At 40.2% G+C, this 20,361-nt stretch overlaps 1 protein-coding gene across 2 annotated transcripts in view; it reads right to left on the minus strand.

Moving 5' to 3' along the window:
- LOC131246211 (very-long-chain 3-oxoacyl-CoA reductase 1-like) overlaps positions 1-6,848 on the minus strand; it is a 107,007-nt gene extending 100,159 nt beyond the window's left edge. For both annotated transcript variants that reach the window (XM_058246115.1, XM_058246113.1), the window contains exon 1: positions 6,180-6,848. In XM_058246115.1, the coding sequence (XP_058102098.1) occupies positions 6,180-6,796 (617 nt within the window). In that variant the 5' untranslated portion in view covers positions 6,797-6,848. The remainder of the gene's footprint in view (positions 1-6,179) is intronic.
- Positions 6,849-20,361: the final 13,513 nt, after the last annotated feature.

Here is a 20,361-nt window from a genome sequence, read left to right on the forward strand (position 1 = left end):
GGTTAGACTTAGAGCTATACACGGTCGAATCGAGTCGAGCTTGACATACCTCGACTCAGGTCGGCCACTAGCTAACCCCAGCTCGAACTCGGCTCAACTTGGTCCTCGAGCCTGAGTGGCTAGCTCGGCTCAGCAACTCGAGCCAGTTCGAGCCGAGTTCAAGCCAAGATCGAGCTTGTGTGGCATTTTCTCAAACACATGGAGTGCACCTTCAATTTCTCATTGTATGTAAAATAGCAGTATAGTTTATAGGTATTTCATCAAACACTCAGTGGGCAACATCAAAATCAAGATATAAGGGTATTTGTTTCATATTCATACCTTCCTCGCCACCAATTGGTACTTCGTTGAGCCATTTCATCAAATACTCGGTGAGCAACATCAATATCAAAATAACAAAGTCATCACCAAACTAGTTCGATTTGAGTTGGGGTTCGATCCAAGTCAAGTTGAGCTAAAGCAAGCTTGAACTCAGCTCAAAATTATTTCGAGCTGAACTCAGTTTCAAACCTAGTTAAATTAAGCTTTTTTGAATTGAGTCAAGCGAGCTAACCGAGAACTCGGTTCGTGCACAACTCTAGTTAGAGGTAAGAACTCTAGTTTTTAAGAAGATGTCAACTTTTTATCAACTTTTTCATTAAGTGTGTGATGGAGACTCATTCTATATTTTAAATAGGGTCCAATTTGATGTGTATGTGAGATGCACTCCATTCATTAGATGTGTACTCCTTCAATAGGCCCATAGATGAAAAATCAAGCTAACCTATGATTTAGGTGGGCCACACTAAGGGAAAGAGTTAGAAGAGACATCCATACTTGATTTTTACGAGCTGCCATGATAATTATATAAAATTTACTCCAACCATTAGATGCCACGGCAAAACGCAGACATTGGGTGAATAAATCAGGCTTATCTACTTTTTAAGTGAGACACACAGGGTAAAAAGTTTGGAGGGTTGGTGGTCCTCGACATTATTGTTTTAACTAATGTGGTCCACTTGAATCATTGATGGGGCGGATTTTTGGCCCCTGACTTAACATGGGGTGACGTGCATTTCACATAAACACTAGAGTGGGGCTCACCCGAGCCACCAATCCCACTTCCAAGCAGGGAAATAACTATGGGCTCCCTGCATGTTCAGTGGCATTGATAAATCACTGGTACTTATTTCCAAGCTGTGAAATAAGTGGACGAGGATTAGATGCTGACACGTAGCAAGACATGCCACTACTAAAGTGAGGTCATGTAATTATGGGGGCGCACCATAATTTATGTATTATATCTGCAGTGTCCATTCATTTGGAGAAATCATTTTAGAGCATTATCCAAAATTGGACGGGACCCACTACAGAAAACGGTGGGGAGAGTGACTTTCATTGTTGAAACCTTCCTACTAGCCGTTACGATGTTTAGAGATACCCCTCATGTGTAAAGAAGACATAAAAGAAGGGAAACACAAAAATGAGCTTCATTGAAAACTTTTGTTGCCTTTAGAAGCTTTTAATGGTGGGCATCACTCCCCCATTGTTTCCAGTGATGGGGTCCGCTCGAGCTTTGGATCCAACTCATTCTTTGGCTGATGCCATAAATATGATCTCTCCAAATGGATGGACAATATATATACAAAACATATATTATGGTGGGCCTACATAACTTGGTGACGCCACTTCAGTAGTAAGTCTCACTGCTCAACTTGTCGGTACTAAACTTAAGGGCATGTTTGATTTTTTATAGTAAAGGTAAATGCATGAGAAATGGGCAATAATTATTTGCCTGTGTAATTACCGCATTGCTCCCTGCGCATTGTTACCTATGGTTGATTTGACTCTTACTTTTTCTAACACTAAAATTAAGGATGCTGCCAAATATATGTAGGGCCTACCATGATGTATGTAGATTATCCACACCATTCATCCATCATGCCTAATGAATTTATGGCATAAGACAAAAAAAGAGGTAGATTAAAAGTTCAAGTGGACCACACCATAGTAAAAATGAAGTCGAACACTCACCGTTAAAAACTTCTTAGGCCTACTGTTTACTTTGGTATGGGTCACTTGAATGTTAGATTTGTCTCATTCTCGGCTCATGTGTCAAAATGTTTTGGTGAAATGGATGGACGATGTGGATACGTCGTCTACATGACTATGGGCCCCACAAATTTATGTCAGTCATTTTGAACTGTTTTACGAAGCAAAAATACCATCTAATTTCAAGCAGTTGAATTTGTAATAATTAGCAATTTATCAAACAGGCCCAAAGTGTGCCTCCTTTAATTGTACTCGTAAATAGTCATTCCTAATTAATAGGTAGTTATTGCTTTTAGTATTCTCACGTGGCTTCTCTTCCCACCCTTTATAGCTCTCTCTCTCTCTCAGGCCCTTTCCACGTACCGTATCCTCCACGTACGGTGTTGTCCATTCAACCGGTCCATTAGTTGTTCCCACCATAAATGAGATTTTTTAAAATAAAGCAAATAAAATCATTACGTATACTAAACAGTTGAAGAAAATGGACGATCATAAAAAAAAAAAAAAAAAAAAACACCAACAATTTCACATGGTGGCATCCATAATGATTGAATCAACTCAATGTTTGATTTTTAATGGGTCTGTCTTTCCTTGTGGTAGACACTGACAGACCGATTGGATACCATAAATGCACTTCGGTGGGCCCCACTCTTGGCATCTTTGGAATAAATTCTACTTTCTGGAGAGACCGAGGAACCGGTATTCATTGAGTATCAGTCCCGCCTAAGGAAGCGCATTCCGGATACCTGTGCCGGAGGCTGTGTGGGGCCAGAGAGATTTCCGAGAGAAATGGACCCTATTCATCTGCTCTGAAAGATGATGATAGGACAGGATTAAAAAATGTTCACGGAGCTCACTATCATGTTTATATGCCATCTAAACAGTTCATAGGTTATTATCACTCATATAAACGGTAGGAACAAATATCATACTGATACAAAGCTTCTATCACCCTGGGCGTTCAATCCCCACTGTGTCTTGTGGTATGGATCACATGAGTTTTGGATCAGCCTTATTTTTAGAACCCATAACTAATTGTGTCTTTCAAAACAGATGAACAAAGTGGATTTATCTTTGTCACGGACATCTCTGTGGGCCCACACATCCTAGCACGGGTATACCTCTGTGCCAGGGTCACAGGCAATCCGTTTTTTCTTCCGCATAATAGCTACATCAGCTTGGCTTTTTAAGGGGTGGGACAAGGTGGATGCGATAAATACAAGGCGGATGGCAGTGGGCCCCACTCTCACCCTTCCTGTTTGATTTTTCGACTCGATTGTAGTTACCACCTAAAATGTAGATGTGACAACTTACTCTTTTTTATGCTTAAATATGAAAATTTACAAAATCCGTTTCTTCCGCGTAATGGCTACACCGCTCATTTCTTATGCCAATTGATTTTAGGGCATGAGCAGAAAAATGAGGAAGATCCAAAGCTTAAGTGGACCACACCACGGGAAATAACAGGAATCGAATGCCTACCATTAAAAACATTTTGGAGCCCTTAAAAGTTTTGGATTAAGCTGATATTTGTGTTTTCCCCTTGTCCATGTATATGTGACCCTATGAACATATTAGATGATGAAAAAACCTCAATGCGTGCGGAGTGAAGGAAACAACTTTCCTTTTTTATTTTTATTTTTATACACACGCACACATACACCCCACACACTCGTGCTAGGGGAATTTCACCACCTATGGTTAGTCCAACCCTTGACCAGGAGTCAGAAACTCCCAGTCAATAGTGAACAAACTGTGGCTACTGTTTCCTTTTGTGTGACCCATTAGTGCTCATGCTTTTAAAATATTCTAATAAAATAGATAGAGAGTAGGGATATATCATAAACATTACGGTGGGGTCCACATATTTAAGTCAACATCTTCGTAATAATTTCTGAAGCGGAATTACTCTCACATTTTCAAACCTAGTGAAAAAGTAATAATTACTTATTTACCATGGTTCACGTGTATCATGGAAAATCAAATGGGCATCTTGCAAACTCGTTTCAGATCAGATATATAATCTTCTTGCGTACGATACACTACAGACATGCGTAAGGCTTTCATTCTACAGCCTATCACATGAGCTGACGTGGCACATGCATGGGAGATCTGAGCCAGTCATCAAGTGAGTTCTATTGTGTCAATTTCCTGGCCAAAAAATCATGTATGTCCACTAAGCATAGGACCTGAGCTAGCCTACCTCGCCTTAGGTAGCTAACGAGGCTATTTTGGCAAATCCAGAGCCACGTTGGTGGAACATTCATGCAGTCTACTGCTCCATCCATCAGGTTCAACCCCTCATTTTAACCATTGATGAAGGGCTCATCGTGGATTTTATATACCTTCGGATCATTCATCTGATCCGCCTCATCACCATCAAAGAAATACCCCAAAAAAGTACAGTATTTCAAACCTCAGGTGGCCATACAACACTAATTTTGTGGTTTTAATTATATTTTTATGGGTGGCCCACCTGATTGTTGAATTAGCCAGATGTTTGAGATTACCGCCAAATAACAGGCGTGTACCTGATACATGGCATGGATTATATGCATGTTAAGTCATCTATGACGTTAGAGAAACTAACCCCGGCCAGCACCTTGCATTAGGCACGTACGGAAGTGCTTTTCCAAATATATTGGGCTGCTAAAATAAAGTTGGTCTTAGTTCCAACTATACGTTCCACATGGTTGGCAGATTAGAGTGATCTTTTATCCAAGTAATTTAGGTGGTGGGACCTTAATTTACCTTTTAGTTATCTCACAAGTCCTAATTCACAGACGTAGTGGAGTGTACCTGATAGCATCATGGAACATTTATGGATTAACAATTCTCTCCGGCTTCCATCCCTTGAAAAAAAAAAAAAAAAAAAAACTTCGATAATGTGGAGAACAGGTGAATACATGTGACTCAAATTAAAACTTTTTTAATCAATTTTTTGAAAATTTCCATTTCATACGAGAATATATATATTCTTTTAATTTTCGAGTCTTCAAATTGACTCAACATATATACTTTCGGGCTGAGTAATGGAGTTTTTAATCCATGCCATAGAAAAAGACCTTAGCTAAAGCCTACAGTGTATAAATGCATCGTTACGTGTACACCACTGCCTTAGTAGCTGACCAATGCAGTGGAATCATTTCTTCTTGAGCTTGTGTACAAATTTTTGTGAAATTATATCATTCCTCCAAAGATGTCTACAGTTTTATGAAGACAGTTGGGCTACAAATTGTAAAAAAACAAGTTTATTCTATTAGTTGGGGTCCACATTCATGGTAGTCACAAGTTTGAGTACCCATTGGGTTCGAGCATCCTTGTGGTGCGAGTGTGTGAGAGTTTATGGGGGTGGGTGTGTGGGGGTGTGAATGTGTGTGTGTAAAAAAATGTGTGAGAGTTTGAGTGTGTATATATATAAAAAAAAAGTGTGCCCCACGCAACTCTTTTACAGAATAAGCTTATTCTACAAGGATTAACTTGCCTCATTGTAAGCAGGGTCATTGACCACTATATGAGTTTGATTATCCAAACTTCTGATCTGATGGGCCCTGCCGTTGGATTAACTGGCACTAATTCCCAACTGAGCTCAATTTGGCAATGAGTCAAAGTGAGTGCAAAAGAAATTTTCGGCAATGGCTATTTCACTCATACAAGTACTCGAATTTCTTCCAAGCATGGTATTAGAGCCTGTTGGATAGATGGCTAAAAAGGAGTTTATCTCAGTTTAGTTAATCATGATTATATACATATATGAGATTATATTTCTTTATAGAATCTTAAGTAGCCATCTCTATTTGTGGGTTACTCTTTAACTTAGACTGAAAACCCTACATCTGACCGATCCATATCATTATGGGCTATTATAATCATATACTCTTTTAAGTGTGGAGTGGAGAAAAATTAAAAAGAACAAAAAAGAGCAAGTTTAGAACATTTCTTTCCAAAAATTAGCATGTGTTTGGTTGCATGAAATGTCATCAAATTTCATGATATGCAAAAAATGAGAACGATATTAATCATGAAATCATTATCAAACCAGGACCAACCATATGCGAAATGAGTAAAAGTGACATCCATGGCTCACATTATCAATAGTGCTAAGAAAAAAAATGAAAGATGATTAATCTATTTAAGAAAAAACTTACGCCTTTGTGGCACAATAGATGGCATAGAGTGGAAATGATGGAAGAACCCCCGTGGAGCCCGACCCGATGTTGATAATAGCACCTTTCTTCTTCTTCAGCATCAAAGGGAGCACAGCCCTTGTGACCCAAGTGGTACTCTCCACATTTACCTTAAGAAGATCATTGATGGTTGTTGAAGCAACCTCATGAAAGTACCTGGGCCATGGGTAGGATATCCCCACATTGTTAATCAAGATCCCAACATCTAAACCATCAATTCCTTTCTTGATCTTCTCATCTATCACATCCAAAGGGTCATTTGAGAAATCAATGACTACACTCCTCACCATCACCTGACAACCATATCTTTCATGTAAGCCGCTGATGGTAGCTTTGAGTTTGGTAGGACTTCTACCTACCAAGATCAAATTGAGGCCCTTGGATGCTAGTTCAAATGCAAAGGCCTTCCCAATGCCATCAGTGGACCCTGTGACCATGGCCCATGATCCATACCCTTTGAGATTCTTGGGGGGTCTCAGGAATGTAACCCAAACCCATGTACAGAATGATAGGAGGAACTTGGAGAGGGTTATGAATCCAACAGCGTTTGCTACAATAAAAATAACATGCATTGACATGGTTTCTTTCGTTGCTGCAGGAATAGAAAATCCCGTATGTCACATGGAAAGTTTGTTGTCTTCCCAGAGAATAAATACAATTTGGGGTTGGACAAGGTGTACACAGAGTAGGTGGTCCCCCAGTGTTGTTGTGGTGATGTGTTGGGCGCTGTGGGCCCACCGTAATTTATATGCTCTATGTCAACACCATCCATCCGTTTTGATAGCTCATTTTAGGGCATCGATCCAAAAATCAAGCAAATCCGAAGCTCAAGTGGACCACACCACAGGAAACAGTGGAAATAATTACATCCACCGTTGAAAACTTACTAGGACCCAATGTAATGTTTCCTTACCATCCAACCTGTTGATAACGTCACACAGTCATGGACGAAGGGAAAAAACAAATATCAGCTTGATCTAAAACTTTTGTGGCCCCGAGAAGTTTATAATGATGGGCATTCAATCACCACTATTTCCTATGGTGTGGTCCACTTTAGTTTCCGATCTAGATTATTTTTGGGTCCGACCCTTAAAATGTGCTACCAAAACTGATGGACGGGGTGGATATAAAATAAATACATCAATATGGACCCACAAAGCCCAACACATTACAACAGGGAAACGGACTGGCTACTCCCCCTGCCACCGGCTGATTGATGCTCGGTGCTCCGTGGGCTCCACCATGATGTATATGTTTCATCCATGCCGTCCATATATTTTTCTAGATCCTTTTCTAATATGAGAGAAAAAATTAGTTATATCCCAGTCTCAAGTGGACCACATTATGTTTCATCCATGCCGTCCATATATTTTTCTAGATCCTTTTATAGTATGAGAGAAAAAATTAGTTATATCCCAATCTCAAGTGGACCACATTACCCCCGTTGTAGCCCACATCTGTCTTGGATCTACCTTGAGCCTATACCTTAAAATGATACCAAAAAATGGATGGACGGTGTAGATAAAGCACATACATCAGGGCGGCCACTCAAAAACTCCTGACCATTCCCAGAGAGACGGGCAGCGGTAGGACGCAATCCACGTTCCCAATAGGGACGCAGTTTGGCTGGGAGCGGATTAGCAGTTGTACCACGCACCACCGATGTAGCTGGTGTATTGATGTCAGCAAGTTCTGTGGGTCCCATCATGAAGTTTTTGTTATATCCAGACCGTCCATCAAAAATATTCGTGGGCCATAGAAGTTTTGAATCAGGCTAATATTTGTGTTTTCAGTTCATCCAAGTAGGGATGACGTTATTAACGGTATTGATGTCATTTAAAAATCACTTTCTGCCCTAGAAAGTTTTCAATGGTAGGAATTTTCCTACCCACCTTTTACTCTAGTGCGGCCCACTTGAGTCTTGGATCCTTATCACTTTTGGTCTCAACTCCTAAAATGAGCTCAGAAAACGAATGTACGGGGTGGATTTTTCAAAAACATCACGTTGGGCCCCAACCAGGTTTCCAGCGCAGGAACTTCCTGCGAAAGGCTTTCGCAGGAAATCCGCGTCCCAGTTTGGCTGGGAGCGGATTAGCAGTTGTACCACGCACCACCGATGTAGCTGGTGTATTGATGTCAGCAAGTTCTGTGGGTCCCATCATGAAGTTTGTGTTATATCCAGACCGTCCATCAATTTTACGAGCTCGTCTCAAGTCTTGATACAAAAAATAAGACAGGTCTAAATATCAATTCGACTACACTACAAAAAGCTGTGGGGAATTGAACTTCTACCATTGAAACCCTTTTGGGTGTCACAGAAGTTTTGAATTAATATGATATTTTTTTTTCCTCTTCATCCAGGTCTTTTCGACCTTATGAACAGATTTGATGGAAAATAAACGTTACAGTGGGCCCTACGAAGTTGTAACGGTGAAAATCATTATCCCCGCTGCTATTTGTGGTGTGGCGCATTTGACCATTGGATATGATTCAATTTTTGGTATATATACTAAAATTATCTTGAAAACTGGATTAACGGTGTGGATATAATAATTACATCGTTTTGGGGGCCATTCAACTGTGATCTCCTTTGAACTGTTCTTACAATCGGAACTTGAGGAGCGTCTGCGCTCGTCTTCGCACGACACGTACATACACCAGCCACACACCAGCCAATTGGGTGCGGATTAGATACTGACAAGGTCAGTAGCCAAATCGCTACTGAAGTGACGTCACCAAGCTCTGTGGACCCCACAATGATGCGTGTGTTGTATCCATACCGTCCAACCATTTGTAGAGATCTTTTTATGGCATGAGAAAAAGAATGAGATAGATCTAAAGTTCAAGTGGACCCACCACAGAAAACCGTGTGATTAGTCACACCCACCGTTGAAGCATTTATAGGCCCACCATGATGTATTTTTAGATCCAACCTATTCATAACTTAAAATAGAGATATATGAAGTTAAAAAATATATATAAGCTTCGTCGGAAACTTCTGTGGCTCCTGAGAAGTTTTGAACGGTGGATGTCACTGTCCCCACTGTTTTCTATGGTGGGGTCCACTTGAACTTTAGATCTATATTATTATTTTTCTTATCCCATAAAATGATCTCTCCAAATGAATGGACGGTATGGATACTACACATACATCATGGTGAGGTCCACAGAGCTTGGTGACGTCACTTCTGTAGCCATTTGGCTACTGACCTTGCCAATATCTAATCCGTGCCCCTTCCTCCCCCATAGTGACAGTACACTTTATTGGACGTCACAGTGATTGGTAGAACAGGGATAGAACTGTGGTAGAATAATGATAGTACCATCTCTATTTATGAGCATGTTAAAGATCCGGTCAGGCACATCCCTATCTTATCTCGAAAAAATGGAAGGGCTGGATCATGCTTAATGGACATGCCTAACGCTTATGTGATGAACGTTTTTAATGGTGTGAGATCCACCTTGTCCATCATGGATAACACCCCTTGTTGACCCTTATGGCAAAATCAAGCCAATTCAACAATCAGGTGGGCCACTCCATAGTAAATTATACTTAAACCTCTAAGCTTACATTTTATGGCCCACCAAAGCTTTGGAACAGCGTGGTTTTTGAAGAATGCCTTCCCCTCCATGAGGAAAGTTTGACGAATGGATTGGATGAAATATAGACAGAGCCGAGTGCACTGAACAAAACCAATGTGGGTGCTCAATTCCAACTTTTTTCTTTCCAACGATGGCCTGCCTGAGTTTTGGATACAATGTAGACCGGGTAGCGGACAGTTTTCATGGCCAATATAGAGAGGAGATTATCCAGACTATCAAAACTTAAAACAGACACATCTAACAGCCTGGAATGACTTATCAGACGTATCATTTTGGGGTAGGATGAGCTAGTTTAGCTACCAACCCCACTATTCCGGGTTGCTCACACTGAATTTGTGAAGTACCATCGGATCCACAGTTGAATCCCTCATTTAATTTTGTTTTTACTATTTATAATAAATTTTACTTTGAGTATAACTTTTCATCAGAAAAGCTATATGAGTTGCACCCAACATGAAAAATAATTAGAATAATTAGGAAAATATCTTGTTTCAACCAAACAGGACACTCACTATTTTTCGCCAAAAACCATACGGGCACTAATAGGAATCACGGCCCTCTATGAATAGTAAGCTCTGAATTCTAAGAGTTTTACTGTTAGTTTAATTCCGAAACTTCTTCCATGGCTTAGGTTCCGTTTGTTAAATCTGAAGTTTTAAGCCTGAATTTGAAATTTGAAGCCTGAATCTAAAGTTTGAATATGAAGTCTAAATCTAAAGTAAAGTTTTTTTTTTTTTTTTTTAAATAATAAAAAATTAAGTACTGAATTTGAAACAACATGTTTATTAACAAACGTTTGAAATGTCTGAAATCTGTTAATTTGACACATTTGCCCATATATCATGTTTAGAAATGTTTTACATTATGAACAAATTATTTTTTTTATTAAATGAAATTAAAATCATTCTATTTAATTCAAATAAACTAAAGTGTTTAATAGAAAATTAAAATATCATTATTAAAAAAAAGAAGATAAAAAATCAATCATTTGCAGAAGTATGGTAGCAATTTCTTTTCGCATATTAGACATAATAGTTTATTCAAAGTCTTCAAATGCTCCTTCCACTCCAACCATATCATTCTCATATGTAAAAGAACATTTTTATCATTGTATTGTTGGAAGAGTGGATCGGAGATGGATTCCTTTTTTATATAATTGTGTAATGTCATACAATAATAACGTCATTCAAATATTACCCTGATTCAAACTCACAAAATTGATGGGTGGGGTGGATTTCTCACAAACATTAAGGTAGGCCCCACATACATTTCTAGCTCAAGAACTTCTGAAAAAGGCTTTTGCAGGAAATCTCACCCAGCAACGTAGTGTATCTGGATGGGGAATTGTTTATAGACGTTGCCACACCGAGGTGGCTATTAAACAGTGTTGTGTGGCCCCACCATAATGTACATGTTTTATTTTATCCATGTCATCCATCCATTTTTTCATATCATTTTAGGGAATGATCCAAAAAATGAGGAAGATCCTAATTTCATATGAATCGGACCATAGGAAATAAGGAAGATTGAATGCCCACTATTAAAAGCTTTGTGGGGATAAAAATAGTTCTGGATGAATCTAATATTTGTGTTTTCCCTTCATCCATGTATATGTGACCTAATCAATAAGTTAGATGGTAAATAAATATTACAGTGGGCTTAGGAAGTTGTAACGCCCTGAAAATCAGGGGTCGAGCATAACTCAGCTCCCGAGTTTCAAAACATCACTTATGCAACATATTGAATGATGGATGTATGTTGTCTATATGAGTGCATAAAACATGGAATAGATTAAGCCAAACTGCAAACATAATTCAAGGATAAGTGAAAGACGCAAGCGGAAGACTTAAAGAAACATATGTGTACATGTGCAAGTCCCTGAAATACGTATACATGCCAGGTCATAATTACAAGTGTTGCTTTCAAAAATATAAGTATCAAAATGACATTATCTATTCAAAAGAAAACTCATAATCCCCGCACATCAGGACATGGCTCACATGAACCCGCCCGAAAACTGCATATAAGAAAACACGTCCTCATCATCCTCGTAATCCTGCTCTGCCTCAGGGGTTGCGTCAACATCTGCAACTAAGACAGAGTCTGGTTGGTGTTGAAACACCGTCTCAGAATGTGGGAGTGAGTGATCAACTCAGTGGAACTATACAGTAAAAGTTAACATGCTATCAAATCAATCAAGCAGTAATGATAAGGCAATACAATCAATACGTCCTAAGTATTCTTGTTAATGCAAGGATATATGAAGAAATGATGCATGCCCTTGCCTGCATTCCCTCAGTGTCTTCACGTTACGGTACGCATGACAACCTCCCGCAATGCCAACGACTCCTACGCACATGCAATGCGGTGCATGAACATGATTACCAAGTTGTTATTAGTCCTTTTTATACAGCAGGATTGAGAAGCTAAGGTACCTTCCTCATATCAATTTTTAAACAGTGATCCATTCTAGGGTCGTCAGTCCTAGACAATCTCATACGATCATATGGTTTTAGGTCGCTGCAAAGGGCTCATCACCAATCAATGCATGTCTATCATACCTTAGTTACTACCATAAGACTCATCGCCTCAATGTAGTAGCAATGTATGCTCGAGGTTACTACAAAGGGCTCGTCACCAATCAATGTAGGCCGATAGCACGAATATAGTGTCTCATACCACCATAATCGGCTCACGAGTCTGGTGTGCTCACTGGTCACTACGGGGAGGCTTGTCACCCCAGCATAGGCCGACAGCTCGACCACGGTGTCCCATACCACCATGCCCGGCTCATGAGTCTTAGCGGATTAAGGTACAACGGTTAACGGGATTACATCGGTAAGTTTGGTACCCTAGATTCAAACAATAGCGTCCATACATGGTGAACATACATTGGGACAATCGGGTTACTTGACGAACTTGACTAGCACGAGCGCACGTTGAGTTGAACGACATAGAGTGCGCAAACACTCCGTGTGGCCAAACCACTGCCGACAACCCTAATACGATTCGGTTTCGTCAAACACGTCTTGCGTGGTGAAAACAATCTCGGCCACGTATGCAAGGATTGTTACCGATTTCCTGGACTATTCCATAGTCCCAACCACATTCAATTATAACAGATATTCATAATAACAATTTAGAACAGTAAGGGAACAACAATTTCAATCATACAATATGTGAGCATTTGAAGAATATCAACTTAACATGGATTTCAACATAAGTAGTGCTTGAAGTTAAATAACAAAGAACGTAAATTGCATGTAGGAAATCATACACATCAATAGGGGAGTTGAGAATCTCTTCTCAATGCCCATAATAGGTTAATATATTACACACTTAACCATTCAGACATTTCTACAAACACTTAGACTACATAGTCCAACATACATGATGTATATTGGTGATAACATACATTTGGACAATTCCTTTCGCCAAGGAGTTTACACACATACAACTAGTACAAGTACACGACAATTAATCATGGCAAACACATGTTCATATTTTATACGTATACGATACTTCCTACATATACATAGAATACACAAATCACAATATAACACATACATATCAGGAATATAAAATAAACATCACAGTTGGCATGGGAATTTTCATCCATAACAATAATAAACCATTACCCAACATTGAAAGCCTTGAAAACCATAACCTATACGAATATAGTCCACACCTTAAACCAGAAAAGCACAATAAATCTGATTCAGATGATGAGTCTTCGTCAATGGCGACTAGAAAACCTAAGGCAAGAATAGAAATGAGCTACATCAACACTTAGACAAGTCTAAACTCTAACACAGTCTAGGGTTTAGTTAACTTACCCAAGAAGGAACTTAGAATCGCCGGAATAACGATTCAAAAGTGATGGTTTAGGTACACAGAGTAACAAGAAAGAATCTCAAGATGATTCACCAACTTCTCTCTCACTTTCTCTCTATTTTCCTCTCTCTTTCTTAGCTAGGGTTAGGAAATTCGTATGGAAAAGAGAGTGAGGGTTTTAAGGTCTTTATATATGCCTAACATTGATGAAAATAGCCCCAGGGCCAAGGTCTACTTAGGTTATAACCAAATCAGGCCTATTCCGATCCAACGGAACACTTCTGGTGGTCCTTTCTCCACGTACGGTCGGACTTAAGCTCACTGACCATGGATCTAGGTCAGGTTGAGTTTTCGTACCGATCGGATTTACAGATCAGCCGTGGCGGACTACTCTTCATTCAACGGTCATCGAAACTCGATCAGGTCCACCGGCACTAGGACATGCCTGGGCCATCTTCCCTGATCCGAGGGTGAAATTGGGTCAAAATCCAATGGTCAGAGTGCTTAAAATCATCGCGCAAGCGACACGACTCAGATTTCATAAAATCATATTTAATTTCTCTGCTTTCTCACACTCTTTACTCCGAACTCAAGCAAATCGACCCAGGACATCATCTGGACTTGATTTTTGAGGTGATGGTCAAACCTAACAAGATGACCAAAATTGTCTAAGATCGACGTTATCGGACTTTCGACGCGCAGTCCAGGTCTGATACAAAGTTTCCTAGTACTCCCGAGAGCAACTGGCTTTAGCGTTGAATCCTAAATTTCAGGGTAACATAGCGTTAACGATTCTATAGGTTTTGAGTCCTGCAGATCAAATTTAAAGTGATAGATACTAATTTCACAAGCAATTGAATTTAACGCTAATTAACCCACACATAACTTCTAAGGAAAAATGGAGGTAGTACTCGGGTCTTGGCACGAAATTTTTCAGGTCATTACAATCTACCCCCCTTAAAGAAAAATTTCGTCCTCAAAATTCATACCTTCTCATACTCCTTAAGGATCTGAGGGTAGCTCTTTTTGACCTCAGCTTCAGTCTCCTAAGTAGCCTCTTTTCCACTATGATGCGTCCATAGTACTTTCACAAGAGGGATAACCTTGCTACGCAATACCTGCTCCTTCCTGTCTAGGATACGTGTCGGTCGCAGTACATATGTGACATCCTCGCTCAACTGCACCTACTCCCAACTGATAATATGCCAAGGATCAAGAACGTACTTCTTCAGTATAGAAACATGAAATACGTTATGCACGCCCGTAAGTGGTGTGGGCAAAGCAAGGCGGTATGCTACCGCTCCCACTCGATCCAGTGTTTGAAATGGACTAATAAATCTCGGCGTGAGCTTTCCCTTCTTACCGAACCGCAGAACTCCCTTCATAAGGAAAACCTTAAGAAATACATGGTCTCCAACCTCAAACTCAAGCGGTCGCCGCCTTGTATCAGCGTAACTCTTCTGCCTGCTCTGGGCTGTCAGAAGTCGACGTCGAATATTATCAACTTTCTCTGAAGTCGCCTATACCAACTCTAGGCCAATCAAACTGCGCTCACTAATTTCTACCCAGCAATGTGGTGCTCTACACGGGCGACCATACAATGCCTCGTAGGGAGCCATGCCGATACTCGCCTGGAAGCTATTGTTATACGCGATCTCTGCATAAGGGAGACAATCATCCCAACTGTCTTTGAAATCCAAAACACAAGCTCGCAACATGTCTTCTAGAACCTGATTCAAACATTTCGTCTGCCCGTCTGTCTGCAGATGAAACGCGGTGCTGAACTTCAATTTCACACCCATCACTTCCTAGATACGAATCCAGAAGATAGATATGAATCGCGTATCTCTGTCAGACACAATCTCTAAGGGAACTCCGTGCAGACGTACAATCTCCTTAATATACAATCTAGCCAACTCGTCTGAAGAGTTTGTGACTCTGATCGGTAAGAAATGAGCTGACTTCGTCAATCGGTCGATGATCACCCAAATAGAGTCATGTCCCTTCCTCGTTCTCGGCAACCCTGAAATAAAATACATAGAGATGAAGTCCCACTTCCATTCTGCTATGGGCATGGGCTGAAGCAGTCCAGGAGGTCGGCGATGCTCTGCCTTGACCTACTGGCATGTGAGACAACGAGATACAAACTCAGCAATGTGAACCTTCATGTTGTCCCACCAATAAGATCTTCTCATATCTTGATACATCTTCGTGCTACCTGGATGCATTGCAAGCTTAGAATTATGGGCTAACTCGAGAACCTCCCGTCTCAAGTCAGGGATGTCTGGGACACATAGCCGGCCACGATATCGTAGGCCCCTATCTGAACCAACACTCCACTCGGAGTCCTCATCTGTACCAACCCGCTCTTTCATCTTCACTAATAGCTCATCATCCGCCTGAGCTACAATGATCCTCTCGTCAATGAGGGGTTGTACTCGAATGTGTGCGATAACCTCATACGGCTCTTCCACCGTAAGTTTCTGCTCAAAGTCTCGCACAAACTCTAACATGTCCCATTCTACTATCATTAGCGGAGCCACAAACTCAATAGCCTTCTTGTGACTTAACGCGTCTGCCACAAGGTTTGCCTTGCCCGGATGGTAAGAAACATCGAACTTAAAGTCTTTCAATGTTTCCATCCATCGACGTTGCCTCATATTCAAGTCACGCTGTGTGAAAATATACTTAAGGCTCTTGTGGTCGCAAAAGAGCTCGAACTCCTCTCCGTAGAGGTAATTCTTCAGAGCTTTAATGTGAAAATGACAGCTGCCAACTCCAGGTCGTGTGTAGGGTAATTCTCTTCGTGTTTCCTCAACTATCTCGAAGAATATGCAATCACCCTGTCCTTCTGCATAAGGACACAACCCAGACCAATACGAGAGGCGTCAGTATATATCGTATACTTAACCCCTTGCTCTAGCAATACTAGTACAAGGGCGGACGTCAACTTGTCCTTCAGCTCTTGAAAAGCTATCTCCGCCCTCTCATTCCATTCAAACTTCAAATCTTTCCGTTTCAACTGAGACAACGGTCTGGCTATCTTTGAGAAGTCTCGTATGAAGCGTCAATAATAACCTGCTAGACCCAGAAAACTTCTCACCTCAGTAACTGAACCAGGCTGCTTCCAATCCTGAACTGCAGCTACCTTAGCAAGATCGACAACTATCCCTTCCTTGGACACCACATGTCCTAGGAAATTGACTTCCTCTTTCCAGAAATCACATTTCTTGAACTGCGCAAAAAGCTGATTCGTCTTGAGAGTATCTAAGATTGCTCTCAAGTGTTCCTCATGCTCTTCCCGACTCGCAGAGTATTTCAAAATGTCATCGATAAAAATAATGACGAATCAGAATAAAAATGGTCGAAACACTCTATTCATCAGATCCATAAACACGATCGGTGCGTTTGTAAGACCGAACGACATCACAAGGAACTCATAATGGCCGAAACTAGTCCTGAATGCGGTCTTCTGCACGTCCTCATTCTTGACGCGTAACTGATGATACCCTGACTGCAGATCAACCTTCGAAAAGTACCGTGCCCCTTTCAATTGATCAAATAGATCATCGATCCTGGGCAAGGGATACTTGTTCTTCACAGTCACCTGATTTAACCAGCGATAATCTATACACAATCGCAAGGAACCATCTTTCTTCTTAACAAACAGGACAGGTGCTCCCCAAGGAGACACACTAGGGCGAATAAAACCCAGATTTAGACATTTCTACAAACACTTAGACTACATAGTCCAACATACATGATGTATATTAGTGATAACACACATTTGGACAATTCCTTTCGCCAAGGAGTTTACACACATACAACTAGTACAAGTACACGACAATTAATCATGGCAAACACATGTTCATATTTTATATGTATACGATACTTCCTACATATACATAGAATACACAAATCACAATATAACACATACATATCAGGAACGTAAAATAAACATCACAGTTGGCATGTGAAATTTCATTCATAACAATAATAAACCATTACCCAACATTGAAAGCCTTGAAAACCATAACCTATACGAATATAGTCCGCACCTTAAACCAGAAAAGCACAATAGATTTGATTCAGACGATGAGTCTTCGTCAATGGCGACTAGAAAACCTATGACAAGAATAGAAATGAGCTACATCAATACTTAGACAAGTCTAAGCTCTAACACAGGCTAGGGTTTAGTTAACTTACCTAAGAAGCAACTTAGAATCACCAGAATAATGATTGAAAAGTGATGGTTTAGGTACACAGAGTAACAAGAAAGAATCTCAAGATGATTCACCAACTTCTCTCTCACTTTCTCTCTCTTTCCCTCTCTCTTTCTTAGCTAGGGTTAGGAAATTCGTATGGAAAAGAGAGTGAGGGTTTTAAGGTCTTTATATAGGCCTAACATTGATGAAAATAGCCCCAGGGCTAAGGTCTACTTAGGTTATAACCAAATCAGGCCTATTCCGATCCAACGGAACACTTCTGGTGGTCCTTTCTCCACGTACGGTCGGACTTAAGTTCACTGACCATGGATCTAGGTCAGGCTGAGTTTTCGTACCGATCGGATTTACAGATCAGCGTGGCGGACCACTCTCCATTCAACGGTCATCGAAACTCGATCAGGTCCACCGGCACTAGGACATGCCTGGGCCATCTTCCCTGATCCGAGGGTGAAATTGGGTCAAAATCCAACGGTCAGAGTGCTTAAAATTGTCGCGTAAGCGACACGACTTAGATTTCATAAAATCATATTTAATTTCTCTGCTTTCTCACACTCTTTACTCCGAACTCAAGCAAATTGACCCAGGACATCATCTGGACTTGATTTTTGAGGTGATGGTCAAACTCAACAAGATGATCGAAATTGTCTAAGATCGACGCTATCGGACTTTCGACGCGTGGTCCAGGTCCGATACAAAGTTTCCTAGTACTCCCGAGAGCAACTGGCTTTAGCGTTGAATCCTAGATTTCAGGGTAATATAGCGTTAACGATTCTACAGGTTTTGAGTCCTGCAGATCAAATTTAAAGTGATAGATACTAATTTCACAAGCAATTGAATTTAACCCTAATTAACCCACACATAACTTCTAAGAAAAAATAGAGGTAGTACTCGGGTCTTAGCACGAAATTTTTCGGGTCATTATAGAAGTTTTTAATGGTGTGCACTCAATCACCAGTGGTGTGGTCTACATTAGATTTAGATCTACCTCATTTTTAAGCCAATACGTTAAAATGATAAGAAAAAATAGATAAACGGTGCAGATAAAACACATATATTATGGTGGGGCACAAAAAAGCATTTTCCCAAGATGCAGACTTCATGCAAAAGCCTTTCCGATGAAGTTTTTGTGCAAGGATTTTGGGTGGGCCCACTGTGATATTTGTGAGAAATCTAACCCGTCCATCCATTTTTCGAGATCATTTTAGGACACATGACAAAAAATAAGGTGGATCCAACACTCAAATGGGCCACACGAGAGGAAACTGCGGGGATTTAGTGACCACCATTGAAATATTTATATGGCCACAAAAGTTTTGTATCTGTCTATGTTTTTGGTGTTTTCACTTTATCTCAGTAAAAATGACCTTATAAACGGTTTGGATGGCATATAAACATTAAGGTGGAGCATAAGAAGGGTATCAATGGGAGGCATTCCTTTCCCACTTTTTCATCTCGTATGACCCACTTGAGTTTTGGATCCTCCTCATTTTTGGTAACATGTCTTAAAATAAGCTCGAAAAATGGATGGATGGGTTGGATTTCTCTTAAACATCAAAGTGGACCCCACCTTACTTTCCGGCGCAGGAACCTGGTGGGAAAGTCTTTAGCTGGAAATCCACGTTGGTCCGATCCCACGCCGTTAAGAGAAGTGTGGCCTAGTAGTGGGTCCGTGGGGCCTACCATGATGTATATGTTTTACCTACACCATCCATCCACTTTTTCATATCATTTGGCGGCATAAGATAAAAAGAGAGGTAGATTTAAGGCTCAAGTAGGCCACGCTGCAGGAAATAGTGAAAACTGGGCACCTACCGTTGAAAATTTCTTAGAGCTATAGAAGGCCTTGATCAAGCTGATATTTGTGTTTTTCCTTTTTCATCCAAATTAGTGTGACATTATGAAGAGGTTATATGAAAATAAACGTCACATTGGATTCTAGGAAAGTTTCAACAATAGTTATTCAATTTCCATTGGTTTTTTATGGTGTGGGCTACTTGAGTTTTATATGTGCCTCAATTTTGGGTTCATGCTCTAGAATAATTTAAAAAAGATGATGGACGGTGTGGATATAACACAAATTATGGTGGGGCCTAAAGAAGTTCCACATGTTAAAAGTTGGGTTATGTATTATTCAAACTATTTAGAAGAGAAAAAAATCTCCATGGTAACTTGAGGACAAGTAATTTTGGAAGATTTATTTATTTATTTTTTTAAATTTAAATATACAAGAATTCATGGAGCACATTTCATATTCACCATTAAGCTAGACCCTTGTCGTGGAAAAAATTCAATGAAAAATCCCGTAGTGTTTTCCGAATTCGGCGTTAACAAACAACACTTAACAAATATCATTTTCTCAATTCCATATTAAGTAATATTTTTCAGAGTTAACAAACATTCCCTTAGTATCCGTATTTAAATGGGTGTAAACTCGTTTATTCATCAATCGACTTACAAACTTTATAGAAAATAGCTTTTTC

This window comes from Magnolia sinica, chromosome 5, assembly GCF_029962835.1.
Source record: "Magnolia sinica isolate HGM2019 chromosome 5, MsV1, whole genome shotgun sequence".
NCBI lineage: Eukaryota > Viridiplantae > Streptophyta > Magnoliopsida > Magnoliales > Magnoliaceae > Magnolia > Magnolia sinica.